The sequence below is a fragment of the Arvicola amphibius genome, chromosome 9, assembly GCF_903992535.2.
Source record: "Arvicola amphibius chromosome 9, mArvAmp1.2, whole genome shotgun sequence".
Lineage (NCBI taxonomy): Eukaryota > Metazoa > Chordata > Mammalia > Rodentia > Cricetidae > Arvicola > Arvicola amphibius.
The window spans coordinates 36,330,849-36,352,623 of record NC_052055.2 but is presented as its reverse complement, the minus strand read 5'-3'; the positions used below and the strand labels follow the sequence as shown (position 1 = coordinate 36,352,623).

The 21,775-nt window shown below is 40.6% G+C and overlaps 2 protein-coding genes across 6 annotated transcripts in view; one reads left to right on the top strand and one right to left on the bottom strand.

Annotated features, from left to right (window-relative positions):
• Positions 1-21,775, top strand: part of Xpnpep3 (X-prolyl aminopeptidase 3) — a 59,155-nt gene that overhangs the window by 1,006 nt on the left and 36,374 nt on the right. For 2 of the 3 annotated variants that reach the window (XM_038342866.1, XM_038342868.1), the window contains exon 2: positions 14,752-14,865. In XM_038342866.1, the coding sequence (XP_038198794.1) occupies positions 14,752-14,865 (114 nt within the window). Of the gene's footprint in view, positions 1-14,751; positions 14,866-15,930; positions 16,069-21,775 lie in introns of those variants that run through there. The other variant, XM_038342867.1, reaches the window with a different exon arrangement.
• On the bottom strand, positions 6,849-7,787 carry Dnajb7 (DnaJ heat shock protein family (Hsp40) member B7). Of its 3 annotated transcripts, none has more exons than XM_038342870.1 (2): positions 7,106-7,787; positions 6,849-6,928 (listed from the first exon to the last, which is right to left on the bottom strand). In XM_038342870.1, exons 1-2 carry the CDS (start codon positions 7,785-7,787, stop codon positions 6,849-6,851), a joined length of 762 nt encoding a protein of 253 aa, XP_038198798.1. The 3 variants fall into 3 exon arrangements, with proteins under 3 accessions (XP_038198798.1, XP_038198799.1, XP_038198797.1); XM_038342871.1 differs by having other exon boundaries at positions 6,849-7,105; positions 7,448-7,787; XM_038342869.1 differs by having other exon boundaries at positions 6,849-7,787.

The following is a 21,775-nucleotide window of genomic DNA, read 5'->3' as shown; positions in this document are numbered from 1 at the left end:
TAAAATACATTAAAATCTTGTAAATTTATTCTAGTTTGCCTCTAAGGAAAGTAAATTCAGCGTCTTATATTCCCACTAAAATTTTTTTTTTTTTTAGCTTAATGAAGGAGTAGCATTGAATCTTCAGTTTACCAATGCGGAACTGAAACGCAATTGAGGCCGATGTTTGTTACATGGTTATGTCTAGTCTTTTTACCACTTTTGAGTATTAATTCTGCTAGTTAGAGTCCTTTTGCCGCTTCTCATTTTGTGAGCCAAAAATTGCAATTTCATTCAGTTACTTTTGAGTCAGTAGCTAATGTCGATGCATCTCTGTTCCCCCCTGTTGCTCACAGTCTAGAATTGGGAGATAGACAAGCAACAGATGACCTTATGGCTGAAAAATTACAATCTTGACCCAAGGGATACCAGAACAAAGGAAAGATAGGAATGCATTTGCATTGTAAGCAACGGCTATCCATGGAGTTAGGGTTTGAGTTTCTTGTGAGTAGGACTTGGTCTGTCTGTGGTGTTGCTTACTCTTTTTAAAAATATATTCTTATTAATTCGTCAATACTTCCATACAATGTGTTTGAGTCATTCACCCCTCCTCCCAGAACCTACCTCCCCAACTACATTGTGGTTGCCTTTCTTTAGAAAGACTCTAGATCATTGCCTCTTAAGCTTCCTAATGCTTCTACCCTTAATAGAGTTCATGTGCTGAAAAAAAATTATTTTCATTGCTACATCATAACTATAATTTTGCTACTGTTCTGAATTGTAAATATCTGATGTGCAGGATCCGATATACAACCCCTGTGAAAGGTCGCTCAACTCCCAAAGGGGTCACAACCCGCATGCTGAGAACTGCTCTAGATTAAAGACTATTGACTGCCTTAAGAAACTTCCTAACCCAGGTGATGTGTGCATGCTTTTTATCCCAGCACTAGGGAGGCAGAGGCAGGTGGATCTCAGAATTTGAGGCTAACCTGATCTACATAGTGAGGCCTAGGACAGCCAGAGCTACATAATTGAGACCCTGTCCTCCCCCGGGGGAAAAAAAAGGAAGGAAGGAAGGAAGGAAGGAAGGAAAAGAAAGAAAGAAAGAAAGAAAGAAAGAAAGAAAGAAAGAAAGAAAGAAAAAAAGAAAGAAAGAAACTTTCTCTCCTGAGAAGGGTATGGATATCTGAAGTGAGAGTAGGTGTTTTGGTTTTTTTGGTTGGTTGGTTGTGGGTGATGGGGATTGAACCTGGAGCTGACTCTACCACTGAGTTATACACACACACACACACACACCAGCCCTGCAAATATTACTGATTTAAAGTCCTCTTAGTTGAGAGAGAAGAGGAGAGATGGCATGTCCAGCATTTAAAAGCTGTCTAACACATGCGCACAGGTTGACTTGACTACGTCATATGCAGATGATGGGGCTCTCGCATGCACCCAAGGTCTTAGCTGAGTCATCTATGTGTGATACAACCACACATGCACGTGGGTCATGCGCCCCGGGACCATTAGGCACTTCTGCCTGAGGGCCTGTCCTCACATGCATGGCCCTAGAACCCAGAAGTGTTTTCATTTTATATGGATGGTAATGTTTTGAAGTATTTTCAAGGTATTTATAACATTTTAAAGTATTTATATCAAAATGACTATTTGGTCTAATGCATAAGCTGCAATCTGTACACTCCCAGTTAATCTTAAATTCTAAAAGAAAGATGATGTATTTAGCAGTGATTGACAAAATCTGTTTATCTTGTAGTAAGACTTGGACTAGAATTCCTGGACATAATAGAAAAAGCTGGACTTTGGCTCAGTGAAGACCTTATAGATTCTATCAAGAAACAATGAGAGGGCTGGGTATTGTGGTGCACACTTCCCAGTACTGGGAAAGCAGGAGTAAGTGAATCTGAGTTCAAGACCAGCCTGGAGAGTAGGGGAATTTTTTTTCCCCCTGAGACAGGGCTTCTCTGTAAGATAGTCCTGGCTGTCCTGGAACTCGCTTTGTGGACCAGGCTGGCCTCAAAGTCACAGAGATCAGACTGCCTCTGCCTCCCAAGTGCTGGGATTAAAGGCAGATGCTACTACTACCCAACTTTTTGAGTTGAAGGGAGTGGGGCTCCTTGTTCCGTCCTGCCCGGCTAGCTTACACCCAAAATAATCACACAGAAATTGTATTCATTTAAACACTGCCTGGCCCATTATCTCTAGCCTCTTATTGGCTAACATTCTGCCCAGGCAGGGAGGAGCATCAAGCCACAGGCATGGTCTCAGGTACTTTGTTCCCAATCTGGAGTGGGCACACAAACATCCGAGCCCACAAGTGCTCCATAATCGGAGTTTGCACCATTGACAGGGCCCAGGAAGCCTTGTTCTAAAATGGCAAGGCATTTTTTATTGTTTTTTGTTTTGTTTTGTTTTTTGTTTTTTGCTACAGCTGAATGAGGAAAATCTCTCTTAAAGCAGCTGCAGCAAGCCACTAGCAAACAGCAAGAAGCTGTGTTAAACTCTGTATTGTTTTTGAAGCTCAGATTTTACGTGGAGTCAGTTTACCACGTTGGGCACCACTCTGTTGTGAGGAGAGAGGGCCTGCTTTTGGTCTCAGCCGCCTGGCTAGCTTACACCCGAAATAATCACACAGAAACTGTATTCATTTAAGCACTGCCTGGCCCATTATCTCTAGCCTCTTATTGGCTAACTCTCACATATTAGTTTAACCCATTTCCATTAGTGTGTATCGCCACTTGACTGTGGCTTACCAGCATGAGTCTAACCAGCGTTGGGCAGGAGAACCATGGTGCCTGCCAATCTGCCCTTCTTCCCAGAATTCTGTTCTGTCTTCCCTGCCTACCTGAGTTCCGCCCTATCAACTAGGCCAAGGCAGTTTAATAACCAATGAAAGCAACACAAATACAGAAGGACCTCCTACACCATTTTTGTTTGTTTTTCAAGACAGGTTTTCTCTGTGTAGCTTTGGAGCCTGTCCTGGAGCTCTTTTTGTAGACCTGGCTGGCCTCAAACTCACAGATCCACTTGCCTCTGCCTCCCAAGTGATGGGATTAAATGCGTGCTCCACTACCTCCAGTCAGCTATTTTTTTTTAATTTAAGCATTGAGAAAGATAATTAAATCTAAATTTTTAGCTAAAAGTGGATAAATGGCCAGATGTGGTAGTACATTCCTGTAATTTTAGCATTTGGGAGATAGAGGCAGGAGGATCAGAAGTTCATGTTCATCCTTGGCTTCATAGCAAGTTCAAGGCCAGCCTGAGCTACATGAAATCCAGCTCAAAGAAAGGAGAGGTGAATTGGAGGACATATCATTACAATCTTGCTGTTTTTGAGATGTTTGATTCTGGAAATGGATTTTTTTATTTCCAACCTTACTCCTGCATGGAGAAAGGTTAATTTTACTAAGTGACACATTTTCTGTTAATAGCATTTAAAATAGTCTAAGCTTTTATGATTTTCTGAAAATAACTTTGGATACTAATTGTCTCCAGTTTCTCCTAAAGGATAAATTACCTTTCCTCCCCACTGAGAATCAGACAATACTAAGCAAAAGTTTACATTTGCTTTGGGAATTATTTAAAAATAGTTATACCTGACGGTGGTGGCACACACCTTTTTTTTTTTTTTTTTTAAATCCCAGCACTTTGGAGGCAAAGGCAGGTGATCTCTTGATTCAAGGCTGAGGCCAGCCTGGTCTACAGATCGAGTTCTAGGACAACCAGAGAAACCTGTCTTGAAAAGCAAGTAGGTAGGTAGGTAGGTAGGTAGGTAGGTAGGTAGATAGATAGATAGATAGATAGATAGATAGATAGATAGATAGATAGATAGATACCTGGTCTACAGATTGAGTTCTAGGACAACCAGAGAAACCTGTCTTGAAAAGCAGATAGGTAGACAGACAGACAGACAGACAAACCTGCCTTGAAAAACAGATTAGGTAGATAGGAAGGAAGGAGAAAGAAAGAAAGAAAGAAAGAAAGAAAGAAAGAAAGAAAGAAAGAAAGAAAGAAAGAAAAGAGAGAGAGAAAGGAGAAAGACAGAAAGTTGTTTCTGGCTTTCAATTTAGTGTTTGAACAAAGGTGATAGGTTTCAGTGTTGCTGGATGATTTGTTTGCACCCTTTAATACTGTAATTTATAAGAATTTGGGACTAGAAGCTTGATAATGCCCAGAATTAACAATAATTACATTTCTAAAATACAAAAGCAAAAAGGATACATATATGGCCAATAATGTAATAAAGGAAGAAGCTAATGACAGATTGTGTCAGCACAAGTGATGCAGCAAATTGTTTTCATGCTTAATAAAGTCTAGCATCCTTGTGTAGCATCGCCTAAACTGAGCCCTGCGCTGCTGTCTCACTTAAGACAGTGTTCCAAGTCTCAGCTTCTGTCATACCCTGTCAGCATATCCTGTTCGCTCTACCTTTTTAGTATATCCTAATGCTATCACTTTTAAGTCACACAGACCCCATTGCCACCACCTTGGACCAAACTGTGACAATATTTTAATTTCTCTTTTTCTACACTTGCTTGAGTCTTTTGGCAACTGCAAAGGAGTCCAATTTGAATATCTGATTCCTCTCCTCAAAGCCTCCTGTGGCTTAGTTCCTCCCATGCAATAGTTAACATGCTTATGAACCAAGCAGCTCCTGAAGAATCTGCTTTCTTTCAGGGCTTTGGCTTCGTCCATTTGCTATTCTTAACCTGCAGCACTGGTCTTAGTGCTCCTCAAACTCCTCCCATTCAGCCTACAGCAGGAATGTTACACCTCGCTAGTCCAATGTCTGGAATTGTTTCATCAAATAGCCACATGGAAAAAATAGAATTCTATACTTCAAAATTTCTTGGCTCCATCTCTTTAATCAAGCAACTAAAAAAAACTAGCAAATCCTGTTTTACTTAGATATGTCTCCAGTTTGTAGACTCTGGCTTTTGTTTGCTTAGTGCTGTGTGTCCCTCACATACCTTACTCTGCTCACTCAACAGGTAGTAGGCCCTCAGACAGTAATGCTCAGTGTTCAGTGGCTGAAAGGATGGATAAAATGTTGAGAAGCAGTATCATGAAGATGAAAGCATTACATGACAAGGTTAAAGTAAAAGTTATTTTTTTTATTTTATGTGCATATTATTTTATCTGTGTGAAGGTGTCAGAACTCCTGGAGCTGGAGTTATAGACGGGTGTGAGCTGCCATGCAGGTGCTGGGAGTTGAAGCCAGGTCCTCTTTAAGAGCGTCCAGTGGTTTTAACCGCTCAGTCATCTCTTTAGCCCCAAGTTAATTTATTTTAAAAGAAACACATTTAAATAAAATATTCAGCTTAAACCATTTGTTTGGTACCTAATGCATTTGTAATTCACCATTTTTCTCCTAACATGATCTTCAAATGAATTAGCTGTAGGTATTTTTCAGTAATGCATTTGTAAATCCTACATACAGACACAATAAAACTAAAACGTTTCTTATCTGGAGAGAGTGACTGGTGACCTGCAGCTCATGATACAGCCAGGTTAGGTTTAGTCCAAGGAATTGTGGGTAATCCTTGTGGTATAATACACACTAAATTTACTTTACCATGTTAGACATTTTTAATGTGCAGTTCATTGATATTAGTATATTCACATTGTTGAGAAGTGAGGTTCCAGGATGTTTTTATTTTGCAGATCTAAAGTTCTGTACCCACAAAACAGCTTCTTCCCCACTTTCTATCTCAATTAGACTGCTTTAGATACTGTGTAACATTTACCTTTTAGTATTTGTTTATGGGTGACTGGCTCATTTCACTTAGGGTCTTAAGATTTTAATATTTCGGGGCTGGAGAGATGGCTCAGAGGTTAAGAGCACTGACTGCTCTTCCAGAGGTCCTGAGTTCAATTCCCAGCAACCACATGGTGGGTCACAGCCACCTATAATGAGATCTGGTGCCCTCTTCTGGCATGCAAGCATACATGGAAGGAATGTTGTTGTATACAAAATAAATAAATATTTTTAAAAAAAGATTTTAATATTTCAAAAACTCATCTGTGTTGTAGCAAATTACAAGTTTTTTTTTTTTTTTTTTCAATTAAAACTGCCCTCAGCAAACAAGCCACAGAGGAAGGGACTATCTCAGGAGACTCTGTGTGTGTGTGTGTGTGTGTGTGTGTGTGTGTGTGTGTGTGTGTGTGTGTGTGTACATGCTTATAGGCATGCATATGCTCATAAGTGTGACTACTTATTAATTTTTGTTAATATCTTAGGTCCTTAATTAGCATTTGGGTTGCTCTTACCTCTTGGCTCCTGTGAGCAGAGCTGCTGTGAACATCTGTGCAGATGTGACTGATTACTTCAAACTTAAAAGAAAATACTGCTGGAATCTGAACCTATAATGCTTAGTAGACTTTTATCTCCTAATGTACATTTACCAGGAATTTGTGATGGTATTAAAGGAATTAAATAGGCCATAAAATCTTGGGGAAAAAATTCTATGCTCAAAAAGCTCAAAAGTAAAACATTAAAAATCTTTGTAGTTTTCCATAGTTTTAAAATAACTGTTCCCACAAATTCATCCTTTTCTGATATAACTTATTCACACAACTACTGACCAAATGTCCACAATCCTGTAAAAAAAATTTTAAGCCAGGCATGGTAGTGTACACCTTCAATCTCAGCAATTAAGAGGCAAAGATAGGCAGATCTCTGTGAGTTTGAGGCTATCCTTGTCTCTGTAGCAAGTTCCAGGCCAGCCTAGGAAACAAAACCAAAAGGCCCCACCTACTCTTACATAGTATTAACAAATATCTATGAAACTTTGTGATTAACCAAAACACACAAAAGAGTGGCGTTTAAATGTTACATGATCATAATGTGTCTGAAGAGGCAATTAGTGATTCCTTTTGTTTGACTTCTTCTTCTGCCCCTCTTTGTGTTTCTTCTTCTTTCTTCTACCACCTTCCTTGACTCCTGCTGAGAAAATGGAAGGCTCCTTCTTGCTGGTGACCCAAGGTGTACCTTGTTCATTGTTGTCCACAATGGTATATTGAGACATGTTTGGGGGGCTGTAGGAATTTGGTGAATAGTTGTTAAGCGACTGTCTTCTCCAGTGTCGTTTTTCTGCAAAGCCCTCTTCATCTGCCACACTATTTAGAAGAAAGGATTTCAACTCATCATCATCTTCAGCTTCTCTTTCTTGATGGTTCTCAAAGGTTTTCTTTATATTGATGATGTTCCTTCCATTAACAATTCTGCCTGAAGGTGTAATGGGTATGTAATTGCCCATCCCAGTGTCATCAAATGCCAAGGAAGAGAATGAAGTAAGGCCCTCGTGCCCCAGTGAAACATAAGGCGTATATCCTGTCTCATAAGAAGAAAGCTTGGCAAACACTGGGTGGTCATATGAACAGGAGAAAAGGGATTCGGTGCCTCTGCTTCTGCTTCCACTAGAGCTTCTCGAACTGCTCAAAAGGTCCTCAAGTGAGTCTTCAAAGAAGTGAAATGAAAATGGGTCCCTTTCACCAAAAATTTCTTTGAAGACATCATCTGCCTTACGGAATGTGAAGCCATACTCACATTCGTCATCAAGATGACTTCCACCTCTGCCATTTAATCCTTCTTTGCCATATTTGTCATAAATGTTCCGTTTTTCACCATTTGATAATACTTCATATGCCTCAGCGACTTCTTTGAATTTTCGCTCTGCTTCTTCTTTATTTTCTGGATTTTTATCAGGATGCCATTTAAGTGCCACTTTACGGTAAGCTCTTTTAATGTCCTCCGGTGACGCATATCTCTGCACTCCTAGAACTTCATAATAGTCTACCATGGTTTGACAGAGTATTAGACACAATCACCCTTGATAGTAAGCACTGTGTTTTCCTTGCAGCTCAAGCTTTGTTGCTGCAGCTGGTGGTAGAAATGACCGCAAATAGGCACATTTTTACATTGAAGGTAATGTTAGTGCTGGGGGCCACTGCTGAAGGACTTGAGGGTTCTGATTATGTGGCAACAGAGGGACAAGCATATGTCAGAGCTGCATTATGATGTCATACTGGGGTAGAGATAGGGATTGAATCTTCCGAATGTGACTGATCTTCCTCCCGTATCTTCCTGTGCCATCTGTGCCATGGCCACAACATCCTTCTTATATGTTCTGACTTTCAGATTACTGAGCCTTAATTATTGCTCGGTTCTTCTGGTTTTGGTTGATTGGTTGGTTTGGTTTGGTTTGGGTTTTTTTATTTGTTTGTTTTTTGGACAGGATTTCTCTGTGTAGCCCTGGCTATCCTGGAACTCACTTCCTCTGTAGATCAGGTTGGCCTCAAACTCAGAGATCCTACTGCTGCCTTCCCAGTGCTAGGATTAAAGGCATGTGACACCATACCAGCTTCTATGTTTTAATTTAGAAAAATAAAGACTTAGAAAGCTTTGTGCGGGGGGGGGGGTATTCAAGCAGTTGAGAAAGTTATTCTAGTCAAAAGACGTACATTCAAATGAAGATAAAAAATAAGTAATTTGGTTATAATTAAAGCTATGGTGGAATATACACCAGATGAATAAACTAGTTGTGTGACAGCCCTGGGCTGTGGTCTCGAAAACTTGCTGGAATTAGTAGCCTACTAGTCAAGCTTTCTGCCTGCAGTGAGTCATTTGAGATCGGGTCTGTGCCTACTTAATGTCTATTATAAAATCACTGTAAAAGCCATGCACCATGCTGTGTACTGTGACTGTGTTCTAGAAGGAAAAAGAAAAGCATGAATAAAGCTCTTGGAAGCTGTGCATTTATATATTCAGTATATAATGGCTACTTTGTACCAGGTAGTTTTAGCCTCTACTGATAGCTGTATTGAATAAAAGTACTAATTTTCAGTTGTAATGGCATACAAAATGGGTAGGGTAGTTCATGCCTGTAGTCCTAACATAGAAGGCTGAGAGAGTTTCAGACAAGCCTAGACTACAGGGGAAGACCCTGTCTCAAAAACTAAATAACAAGATTGATTATACAGAATGCAGAAAGTACTGACTGTACTCAAGTGGCCTGTGCCTTTAATCTCAGCACTCGGGAGGCAGAGGCACGTGGATCTCTGAGTTTGAGGCCAGCCTGGTCTACAGAGTGAGTTCCAGGACAGGCTCTGTTAAAGAGACCCTGTCTCAAAACAACAACAAAATGCATAAAACAACTTGAGAAAATGCGATATCTCAACTTATTAGGAAACATAGTAAACTCAGGCAGAAACAAACATGCAGCAGCTGTTATGGTAAAAATAAACTGCGGATCCCCGAGTGGCCTGTGCAGCTGCCTTGTCCACAAGAAAACATGCAGGCACGGATTTATTCATACATACAAAACAGAACTTTTCTAACAAATGTGGAGGCCTGAAAATGTGAGCCTGTGTCCACGCTGACCAAAGGTCAGAGAGTTGGAACTTACCTCTAGTCCTTCAAGGTTATTGTGTTTCTACCTCAAACAAAGGTCCTTACCTAGGTGTAGAGAAGAGAGTTTTGCTCTCAAGGTTATTGTCAACAGATGTGGCTAATAGCCAGGACTTGTATTCCAGGAATAGAGATGTTCATACCTCAAACCAAAGTCTAAGGATCCAACTAAGTTCTAGTTGGTTCCCTTAAGTAGATAACTTTGGATCCCACCCAGGGAGTGGTTTGCCTACAGAGTGTTTTAGTCTAGAGAGTGAGTGTGACTTGTTTTGTTCTAGCAATAGAATGTTTAACTGTGAATGTGGCCGGCAACCTTCAATTGGTCTGTTCATTTCCGTGTATCATATTAATGTAGTTTTTTGTTTTACTCTTACCTTTTGGGGTCGGGTATTTTAAGCAGTTGGAAATTAAACACGGGTGAATTTCAGTACTCACTGGAATTCCCTCCCGATACTATCCTATATGTTTCTTCGTTTTATTATTTTCTTTTGCATCTTCATATTCTTTACTTAAATTTTCTAAATCCCCACACTTCTAACCTGGCAAGAGGAATTTTTTGTCAAGGATGGTCCCTGACAGACAAACAAAACTTTACATGGAAACAGGCTTTGTTATAAATTACATAGATTTTAAACCATGCCAGATGAGCAACTTAACAAATCCTGAAACAAGAATTTACAGTTTACAGTGTAGAGCCAGGCCATGGTGGCGCACACCTTTAATCCCAGCACTTGCAAGGCAGAGGCAGACGGATCTCTTGAGTTCTAGGCCAGTGTGGTCTACAGAGTGAGTTTCAGGAAAGCCAGGGCTACACAAAGAAACCCTGTCTTGAAAAACCAAAAGAAAAGAAAAGAAAAGAAAAGAAAAGAAAAGAAAAGAAAGAAAAGAGTTTACAGTATAATCTTAAAATATAGAGCTACATACAAAGAAACCATAGGAAAAAAAGATTTTTAGGAGTGAGGAAGTAGAGCCTTAGAGGTAAAGGCCAGTGGAAGTCTAGGTATACAGTCAGGTATAAAATATTTGGACATCATTTGTGGCAGTAGATGGTAACAGTCTGTGACAATGTGGAAATTGAGGTCGTCGATTTTGACCATTGATTTGTGTTGATGCCAAGCTGATGAAATAAAATCTGAGTCTGTGGAGGAAGAGAGAGGGTATCAAAGTAGAACACGGGGGGGGAGGGGGTGTAAGACTGAATGCAAGGTACCTCTTCTAGGTCAAGACCTCTTCTGAGTCAGACTTTTGGGGTCTCCTGCAGGTGGTGGCTTGGAAATGGGTGTCAAAATTCGATCCAGTCAAAGATAAAGGGTGAGGAGTACCACCTCCCGTGGCCGATTAACTAGCAGGAAGCCAAGTCTTCCTGGGTTTCCAGTGCCAAGATAATAAGTTTTCTGTACCCTGATAATAGGTTTCTCCACTGACACAGTAAGCCAGATCCAGCCAACTGAAAAAGAAAAGTTTACTTTGAGGAAAGCAACTCCTGGGTGAGTCCTCCAGCCCCCAGAGATCAAGGCTGAAGAAGGGGCAAGAGAAAACATGGCCCAAACTAAGGGAGGGTGCTTCTGTACCCTGTAGTTGAAGGGTGACAGCATCTCCTCCATAGGCTGGGTTTGTGCCCAGTTATAACGCTTTAGGCAGAGATTGGGTCCCTGGCAACTTCAGAGGAGGAGCCTCCACAGCCAGTAAGAATGCACGACTGGACGTTTTCACAGTTTTTTTTAATAAACATTTTTTTTAAATTTTTATGGTTTATTTAACTTTATTTTATGTGCATTGGTGTGAAGGTGTCAGATTGTTGGACTCTAGCGTCCAAACACCGAGGAGGAGTCGCCCCCAGAGACCACCTCTCACACCACAGCCGATGCAAAAGCATGAGGATTCTATTAATTCTGTCATGACAGGGTCCCTCAGCAGTCGGGAAGCCAAGAGACCCCGACTAGCTGGTATAGGCTACTTTTAAAGGAGAAGGCCATAGAAGCAAGGGGGGGTTGTGATTGGCTTATTCGAAAGGGCTATTCCAATAATTGGCTGGAGAGCTGTTGCCAGATCAGATGAGGAGGTAAGAGGTCATTTTGACCCCGTTTCCCAGGGGACTGAATCAAAACATACGTATATGGGTAATTGTTCAGGAACTGAGTACGTGCATGTGTAGCTGTTAGGTCCTTGGTTCCCAGGGGAGGAGGGGAGGCACTATGGCACAGAGAGGATTCAGAATTGTCAGAAATGGCTTCAGAATTGTCTTAAAGTCTTACAAGATCACCTGGAACTGGATTTTCAGACAGTTGTAAGCTGCTGTGTGGGTGTTGGGAATTGAACCCCGATCCTCAGGAAGAGCAGTCAGTGCTCTTAACCGCTGAGCCATCTCTTCCAGCCCCCACAGTTTTTCTTTGTTGGAGATTATCTGAGAGAGGAAGAAATGGAGCTTTCCCTCAACAGTTTTGCCTTTTTGTTTTGTTTTTTGAGATCGGATTTCTTTATGTGGCCCCAGCTTATTATAGTGGCATTTCATTTGTATTTTAATTTTAATAGATTAAGCTTGCCTGAAGATCAGAGAGTAAGACAGCCCACTGACCAGCCTTACAGACCAGGCAGTGGTAACACAGACCTTTAATCCTTGTAGCCACACTAGTTGCCATAGAAACCGGGCAGTGCATGCCTTTAATCCCAGTCCTAGAGAGGAAACAACTCTCAGGCAGTCTCTTTCTGAGATTTTGGAGGCAGGCTCACCCTTTCCTTCCTTCCTTCCCTCTTTCTTTCTTTCTTTCTTTCTTTCTTTCTTTCTTTCTTTCTTTCTTTTCTTTTCTTTTCTTTTTTTTTCCAAGACAGGGTTTCTCTGTAGCTTTGGAGCCTGTCCTGGAACTAGCTCTTGTAGACCAGGCTAGCCTCGAACTCACAGAGATCCGCCTCCCTCTGCCTCCCGAGTGCTGGGATTAAAGGCGTGTGCCATCACCGCCCGGCTAGGATCACCATTTTGAACTGGGGTCAAAGTCAGAGTCAGTAGCTGGCTGCTTTGCTTTTCGGGTCTTTTTGTTGAATCCCAATTTCTCTGAGATTTCATTAATCGTGCTTCACTGACTGTCCTGTAATTCGCTTTGTATACCAGACTTGCCTAGAACTCAGAGACTTGCCTGCCTGTGCCTCCCAGGGGCTGGAAATTAGAAGCTTATACCACCACAACTCAGCTCAGTCTTAGACTTGTAATATTATTCCTTTTCTTCATACCGCTCCATTCTTTTCACCCTGTTAGTATGCTCGTACTATCTGTCATCCTCGTGTGTCTCTTTCTACAAACAAACAAGTAAGTAAGTAAGTAAATACAGCTTGCCTGAAGATCCGAGGGCAAAGCAGCCATACTAGTCAACTATACAGGTCAGGAGTGGTGGCACACACCTTTAATCCCAGGTCTTGGGAGACAAAGGCAGCCAGATCTCTGTGAGTTCAAGACCACCTTGGGCTACACAAGATTTAATCTGTCTAAAAGAGAAACAGCTTACTCAAAGGTGATCCCAGTACTTAGGATCACACGCCTCTAATCCCAGCTCTAGGGGCATGGAGACAGGAACGATATGGCTGGGCAGAGAGAGGACTATAAAGAGGAAGAGACAGGAACTTAGTGGAGTGTGGAGTTTGAAAATTCATGGAGACAGGATTTTGCCCCTTTGGTCTTAAGATTTGGTAGAGGTAAAAGATCTCTCTAGTTGGCTGCTTAGCTTCTCTGATTTTCACAATATCTGTCTCTGGATTTTTATTATTTATGCAACAAATCTCTCTAAAAATGGAACGAAAAACAACTTAAGTGAAGAAGACATTTGTCATAAACCTCTGGCTTGCACGTGTGCACCTGTATACCCACAAACTCAAATATACACCACACACACAGGCTCCTCACTCTCAAATATATGCCATTGTTAATGTTTCCCAGGCTCTCCAGTAGTCTTTATCCTAATCTGATTTACAGTACTTTGAACTGAGTGTATGGATGTCCAAGAGTTTACAGTACTGATTATGTCCTTGGGATTAAATAAAGTCTGTATTGAGAATGGATAAAAGAATAAATCCAATGATTTTGAATTTAAATAATCCTACATTTGAATCTCATTTTATGTAATGCTGTGTGAACTTGTATAAATTGTTTTTCTATGCTGATTCTGATAACTCGTTTGTTTGAGCTTTTTTGAGGCAGGGTCTCTCTATGTGGCAATGGCTGTCCTAGGCCTCACTATGTAAATCAGTTTGACCTCCGGCTCAGAGATGTACCTGCCTCTGCCTCCCAAGTGCCAGGATAAACCGTACAAAACTTCCCAAGGACTGCCAGCATAGTACCTACTGTCACACCAGTGTGTTCCCGTGTGTTCCCTCCTCCCTCCTCTTTCTTCAAGCTCATTTGCATACATGGTGCCTGCTGTCATGGCATTCATGGGATGCTTTTCAGTCCTCCCCTCAAGGAGAGGTGGCGTAAGTGATTTCTGTTGAGAGCCTTGTGCAGTCCCACACAAATAGCTCTATGAACGACTCCAGGTGCCTCTCCTTGTGATTATACCCAGCTTAAATTGTAACAGTTACTGTGTTTACTAATCTAGTACTTTATTATGTAGTATTGTAATGTTCTGTCTTGTCTCATTTCCATTATACTTCATTTTGATTATGAGGTCAAACAATCTTATTCTTATGTCTTGCTTAGTGGGTGTTCCAATGATGTCCTAAATAAAATGGTTAAATTAATGCTAACTAGGCCAGGCAGTGGAGGCACATACTTTTAATCCCATCACTTGGGATGCAGAGGCAGGTGGATCTCTGTGAGTTCAAGGTCAACCTGGTCTACAGAGCTAGTTCAAGGACAGCTAAGGGCTGTTACACAGAAAAAACCTGTCTCAAAAAAACAAGTGAATGAATGAGTAAGTAAGTAAGTAAGCAAATAAATAAATAAATAAATAAATAAATAAATAAATAAAATTGATGCTGGCCATGCTTACATTATATGCCAGCTATGGCTAAACATTTTTCATACATTATTTTACCAGACTTCCAGACTTGCATTGCAATACTAAATGAACTCCTTTCTGACCCTTTTTTGCTTTTCCTTGTTCCTTCTCTTCCTCCTCCTCATAGCTCATCATTTATGCTGTGTTTGTGTTCCTTCTGCTGTAGCAGACTGAGGTCTCTGGGAGTAGAGAGCTTCTTTGTGTTTCCTAGGGCCCAGTACAGGCTCTGGTGTAGAAAAGGAGCCACAAACATATTGGAAGGAGAAGGAAAGAAATGCTAGTGTGTGTGTTGTGAGGATCCAAACTGCTGGGAATAGACGAGTCTGTGCATGCTGTAAAGATGCTCCATTGCAGCCTTTGCTTCTTCTTCAGGATGCGTGTCGTGTTTACAGCGAAGGTACTCCCTCCAGCCTGTGCCGAAGAAGATTCCAAACCGGTACTTAGGCCAGCCCAGCCCTGTTACACATCCACACCTCCTCAGACCAGGTAAGGCCTCTAACTAACAACCACTACTCTGCGTATATGCTCTGTCTAGAATAATGTTATGCATTAAAATTTTTCCCACTAGCTGTGTGTCATGATTATACACTGATAGTGTTCTAACATTTGTTTGTTTGGGTTTTTTGTTTGTTTGTTTGTTTGTTTTTCGAGACAGGGTTTCTCTGAAGTTTTGAAGCCTGTTCTGGAACTAGCTCTTGTAGACCAGGCTGGCCTTGAACTCACCTGCTTCTGCCTCCCAAGTGCTGTGATTAAAGGTGTGCACCACCACCGCCCGGCAAATAATATTATTTGAATTAAGCTATAATTCAAAGTAACTAGTAAGAAGTATGTATTTCAGAATTTTTGTATGGGTATTTTGTCTTCATGTATACCTGTGTGCTACATATGTGCCTATTGCCCTTGGAGGCCAGAAGAGGACTCTGTGTCCCCTGGAACTGAAGTTAGAGATGGTTGTAAGCAACTGTTTTGGTGCTGGGGACTGAACTCAGGTATCTAAGAAAGCAGCCAGTGCTTTTACCCACTGACCCATCTCTAGCCTCATATTTCAGGTATTTTTAAACAAAAATTCTAAGTCATAGTTTCTAAAACTATTTTCTGTTGATTTTTTTTCTATTTGAAATATTAAACGTTCATTTGAGAATTTTAACAGAATTCTTCAATATGAATTGAACAAAATTTCCAGCTATCTGTCACTGTGAAAAGTAGCTGACTCAGTTGGTAGAGGGTCATGGGAAATACTGGGAAGGCTTCTTTTGTTTCTAGAGATGCTGCTAGAACAGGTGCCATCACAGTTGCGCAGAGTAAGACTTGAAACTGGGTTTTGTTTTGTTTTGTTTGTCTGTGTCCAGGAAGGCGATGGTGCATATGTGACTGGCACTCCAGAAATGGGGCAGCAGGGTAAACCAGATGCTTTATAGAAATTACTTATTCCTTCCACCATGGGAAGATAAACATGTATTTCTTTAAGTTGCTATGAAAGCATGTATATTAATAAAATAAATTCCCTTTAGAAATATGTTGCTCTTTCACTGTTTCCACTCAGTGAAGGATACCAGTGTCTCTCAGTGAGGACTTCCTTTGGCTGATTCCTCATCAGACTGGAATTCCTGCTGGGAAGTCGGCTGACACTCAGGAAATGCAGCTCACCACTGAAACACACAAGAAATCAGAGTTTTTCAAAGCTGTAAGGTAAGCATAATAGTAGTCTGGTTGATAGTAAAGATTTTTTTTTTACCCTGTCCAGCTACCTGTAGTTTCTGTTTAAAAGAAGAAGAAAAGGAGAATTGATACTTAAGTTTTACCAGCTTTGAAATGATTGATTTCTTGTGGTGAAATACTTTTATGTGGTAAGCTGCATTTCCCAGGCCTTGAACCTCACATTCATACAAAGATGAATTACTTCATGTCTAAATTGTTTTGCTCTCTACATTATGTGCATAATTTTTTTACTTTTTCCTTTGTTACAGATTTGAATATTGTTCTGAAAAAAATGTTAAAAGCAACTTGAAACAAAACACCAGTATTTTAAAAACAACAACAACAAAAAAAAAAACCACACCAATATTTAGTCTCAATGCCCATCATATAAAACATGAAAATTTCCTTTAAAAAGAGAAAAATAAAAGCTAGGCAGTGGTGATGCACACCTTTAATCCCAGCCCTTGGAAGGCAGAGGCAGGCTGATCCCTGTGAATTTGAGGCCAACCTGGTCTACAGAGTGAGTTCCAGGACAACCAGAACTGTTACACAGAGAAATCTTGTTTCAAAAAAAAAAAAAAAAACAAAAAAACAAAAGAGAGAGGGGATTCATACTTTGAGTAGTGTTTCGTGAATGAAGATGCATACCTTATATATTCTCCTCTCCTCTTATTCACACTTTACCTATGGGAGCCAGAAAGTTTGTATTTTTTTTTTTCATAATAGTATGAGCTCTTATGCTTGGAAGGATATGGCTGTTCTTCAGGATTATGCCAGTACCTGGTCAGAGTTTTGTGTTAGGAGCAATGATTAGTGATATAGGCACATACAAGCACTTTCATGTGTATATGCATACATACATACATAAAATGTTTCCACTAAACAGAATCATGTATGTCATAGTTTAAAGTGACCATCTGTCATACCACTAAGCATGCAGATTTTACAGAGATGAGGTATCTAAAGCATGAGTTGTGTATACTTGCCCACACACAAACATATACACATTTTTTTACTCTGTTTTAACCAGTAGTGATGGCACATATCTTTAATCCTAGCACTTGAGAGCAGAGACAGAAGGATCTCTGTGAGTTTGAGGCCAGCCTAGTCTATGTAACAAGCTCCAGCACAGCCAGAGCTACGTCGTGAGACCCTGACTTATGTGTGTTTGTGTGTGTGTGTGTGTGTGTGTGTGTGTGTGTGTGTGTAAGTGTAAACTGGTCAGCTTAAAAATAATTTTTTGTTTTTTGTTTTTTGTTTTTCGAGACAGGGTTTCTCTGTGGCTTTGGAGCCTGTCCTGGAACTAGCTCTAGTAGACCAGGCTGGTCTCGAACTCACAGAGATCCGCCTGTCTCTGCCTCCCGAGTGCTGGGATTAAAGGCGTGCGCCACCACCGCCCGGCTTTAAAAATAATTTTTGTCAGCTGTAATGTTGCTCCAAAAGGTCTCACATTTGACGTCATTAGCAGTAATATCTACAACTTACAACTTTAGCAGAACGTGTCAATCTCTTTCCTGTTAAATGAGTCCTACACATGAGACAAAGAATATAGACTATAGAAAAGCATACTTTATTTACAATTCCACTACTCAGAAGAATACTGTTGTTACCGATTCACATTCCCAAATTGTCTCCCTTAAAAGTTTCTAACTTCTAAGTTAGAAACCATCAGTTACAAACCCATTGTTTATTAGTTTAAGTAAGTTCTCCTCGAAAGAAGAACATTTTAAAAAGTGAATTGTTGGGCTGGAAAGATGGCTCAGCGGTTAAAAGCACTGGCTGCTCTTCCAAAGGTCCTGAATTCAATTTCCAACAACTACATGGTGCTCACAGCCATCTGTAATGTAATGAGATCTGGTGCCCTCTTCTGACTTGCAGGCATACATGCAGGCAGAACACTGTATATATAATAAATCTTTAAAAAAAAAGATTAAGTGTTGTACACAAGAAATGCCAAATCAAAAGCATTTTGAATGTGTCAAAACCATTGGGTGAACTTTGTCAAAGAAAATATACATCCCAAGACTCCTTAGACCTACTTCGTCACATTTCAGCAAGTCACAATATCCTTAAGGTTTAAAAAGGAAAGGGGAGTAGGAAGTAACAGTGTTTGCTTTTAAGACAGAGTCGTCTTTGTACCCTCTCTGACCTGGAAGTCATGGCTGATTTTCCTGTTTTGCCTCCCCAAGTGCTAGAACTACAGATGTGTAGCACCACACCCACCTCATCTGTTTAGTTGTTGTTAGATTTAGTTTATGTTATTTGTATGACTACTTGACCTCCATATATATGTGTGTGTGCATGTGCACCTGTGCACACCGCATGCATGCCTGGTGTCTGTGGAGGTCAGAAGAGGGCACTGGATAATATCCGATCTTCTGGAATTAAGAGTTTTCCTGGTGTTAGGGACCAGATCCAAGACCTCATAAATACTATACTTGTGTTCTCTACTAAACAACACTGTTTACCCCCGAATCCAAAACAAAGGCTGCACGCTGTATATGTTCTTTATGTGTTTAACTTTGGAGATGGGTAGACTCTAATTTTCACTTATGCGTCTAATTCACATTGACTGACAGTTTCAGCATATCTTTATATTTTAACTAACATCTAGAATTCTGTATATTGCCAGTTAGAGCTGAACTATTAAAATTTTCTATTTGATTTTATTATTATTTATTTGAGTGTATTATTTTCCCCTCGTGTGTCTGTGTAACACATGTGTGCAATGCCTGAGGGGCCATCAAAGGGCAGTTAACCCCCTGAAACTGGAGTTACATATGGTTGCAAGCTTTCATGTAGGTGCTGGTAACCAATCTGGACTCTCTGGAGGAATGTCAAATGTTCTCAACTACCGTACAGGTCAATCTTATGGAGGCGTTTCTCAATTGAAGTTCCCTTTTTCCAGATGATTGTGACTTATGTTAAGCCCCCCCACCCCCCAAAAAAGAAACCTCCTAATGGTGACTTCTGACTTGTTGCTGTTGGGTGAAAAAAATCAAGCACCTGAGGTGTTGAGGAATAATATTTTCAGGTGTGTGACTTTTGTTTATGCTGCATTTGTTTAACTCTGTGAAGCTGTGTAACTGTGCCTGTCTAAAACACCTGATGGTCTTGATAAAGAGCTGAATGGCCAATAACAAGACAGGAGCAAAGATAGACAAGGCTAGCAGGCAGAGAGTTTAAATAGAAGGAGAAGCAAGAGAGCAAGAAGAGGAGGGCATCAGGGGCCAGCCACTCATCTAGTCACAGAGTAAGAAGGAAAGAAAAGTATACAGAAATGGAAAGATAAAAGCCCAAGGCGAAAGGTAGTCGGGTTAAGTTAAAAAAAGCTAGCAAGAAACAAGCCATGCCACGGCCAGGCATTCATAACTAAGCATAAGCCTTCATGTGTGGTTTATTTGGGAGCTGGGTAGAGGCCCCCCAAAAAAACTGAGCACCCACAACACTGAGGCTTCTGTACACATAATTACTTGGAAGTGAGCAGCAGCTATCCATGTCAGTTTTACTCTCCAAAGTCCTACCTGCCATTGCATTAACATGACGACACCCTCTCAAGTATATTTTTTGTTTGGTTTTAGTTTTTTATAGGTCAGAATGGCTTTGAACTTGCTACCTGGCATAAGGATAACCTTGTTCTCTAAGTCCTGGAATGACAGAAGCACACATGCTTGTCATTTTTGAGACAGGGTTTCTTTCACTGTGTGGCCCAAGCTAACCTTCAAAAGTTTCTCCTTCCTCAGCCTCCTAGGTGCTGGTGTCGCCTGTGTGACACACACACACATACACTCACCTAGAAAATGTAAATTCTCAGTTTTGACAATAATTAGAGCTAGTAGTTTATAGTATTTATTGTCATAAGTATATTGGTAACTTTTTTTTCTCTTAACAACTTTATGAAGTGCATACTATTTGTTATGTGTTTTACAGATGAGGAGACTGAGGCTCTTCCCAAGTCACTGAGTGATTTACTAGACTAGGACCCAGCACACCAAACTCTGCCTTTCTCTTCTCTTCCTTTCATAGTGCTGAGGAACTGATCAGGAGCATCTGGTACTAGGCATGTGCTCTACAGCTGGGCTACACCCCCAGCCTATATTCTTAACCACACACTAGTGCATAAGACAGAGAATGCTAATCTAGAAATATTTTCAGTCTCACATGCTACAATGAAAAGAAATACAGCTCAGTTTGAGGGTGTTGGTTTATTGTGTGTGTGTGTGTGTGTGTGTGTGTGTGTTGTTGCTGCTGCTGCTGTTTGGAGGTGGTGTACTATGGCGTGAACTCAGGGCCTTACTCATGATAAGGAGACATTCTATGCTGAACTCTATCCCCAGCCCTGAAAGAAGTCTCCCTTAATATGGAAGTTTAGAGAGTGGTGTATGTTTTTAATCATTTAAAATATATGTCCAGTGAGTTGTATAGATCTACAATTGAGTAAGTTTTGGCAAAGATGGCCACAAGTATAACCTAAAAACTTGGTTAATATATATAACATTTTATTATCTTTTAAAATTTATACTCAGTGGCTGGAGAGATGGCTCAGCGGTTAAGAGCACTGGCTGTTCTTACAGAGGTCCTGAGTTCAATTCCCAGCAACCACATGGTAGCTGATAACCATCTATAATGAGATCTGGTGCCCTCTTCTGTTATGGTGTGCAGGCACACATGCAGACAGAATAAATAACTAAACCTTTAAAAAAAATTATACTCAGGAGGATCAGTAGTTCAAGGTCCTCAACTTCACAGTAAGTTTGAGGCCCACCTAGTTAGGTGAAGCTTATCGGAAGAATCAAAAGGAACGTGGGGAAGGTGGCTCAATGAGTAAAGTGCCTGCTGCACAGCAAAAGGCCCTGAGTGTGACCCCCTAGAGCACATGAGAAGTCCAGACGCTGTACTGCACTCTTCCCAGTGTTGCTACGCTCATGGGCCAGCTAGCCTGTTACATGCAGCAGCAAACAAGGCCATGTCTCAAACAAAGTTGCAGGTAAAGTCAAACCCAGAACTGTCCTCTGACCTCCACATGTGCTCCGTGGTGCATGCACACTCATATACACACAAAAGCTATGTTCAGTGCTCCAGGCAGTCCCCTCATACGCTGCTGTGGTGAACCCCCACTTCCATAGGAAGCCATTTCTCTGGTTTCATTTTCATAATACCTGTTTATGTTGCCCTATAAGTGAATCATATGATATATACCCTTGTCTTGTATTGCTCAATATGTACAAATTAAATCTACTTAGAGTATTATTTCATTTTTCAGAAGGCTGTGTCTCATGAAGAAAACAAAATAATTTTTTCTTTCCTCATTATCTGACTGATAATCAGTTCATGAACTGCCTTGTATACAGTAAAGATTACCTAATATTAAACAATTCTTTTCAGAATAGGCCACCTTAAAATACCAATGTAGTTAGTTTCAGGAAAAAATGAAACTACATACCTAGATCGCAGGTAAAAAATCTCCATCTTTCCATCCATTTTTGGTTTTTATTGCTCTTTTTTCTCTGGGTTTACTGCTTGGCTAATTAAACGTGAAGAATATCCTTGCTCTCTTATCAGACCTGGTCCTAACTGTCATGAAGACACTTCCTTTTTGGCTGCCGTCTTAGAATTGATTGTACAATCTCTAGTCTTTTGGTTCATTAAAGTTGGTAGAAGGTCTCCTTTGTCTCTAATTGATTTCACAAGACAAAAT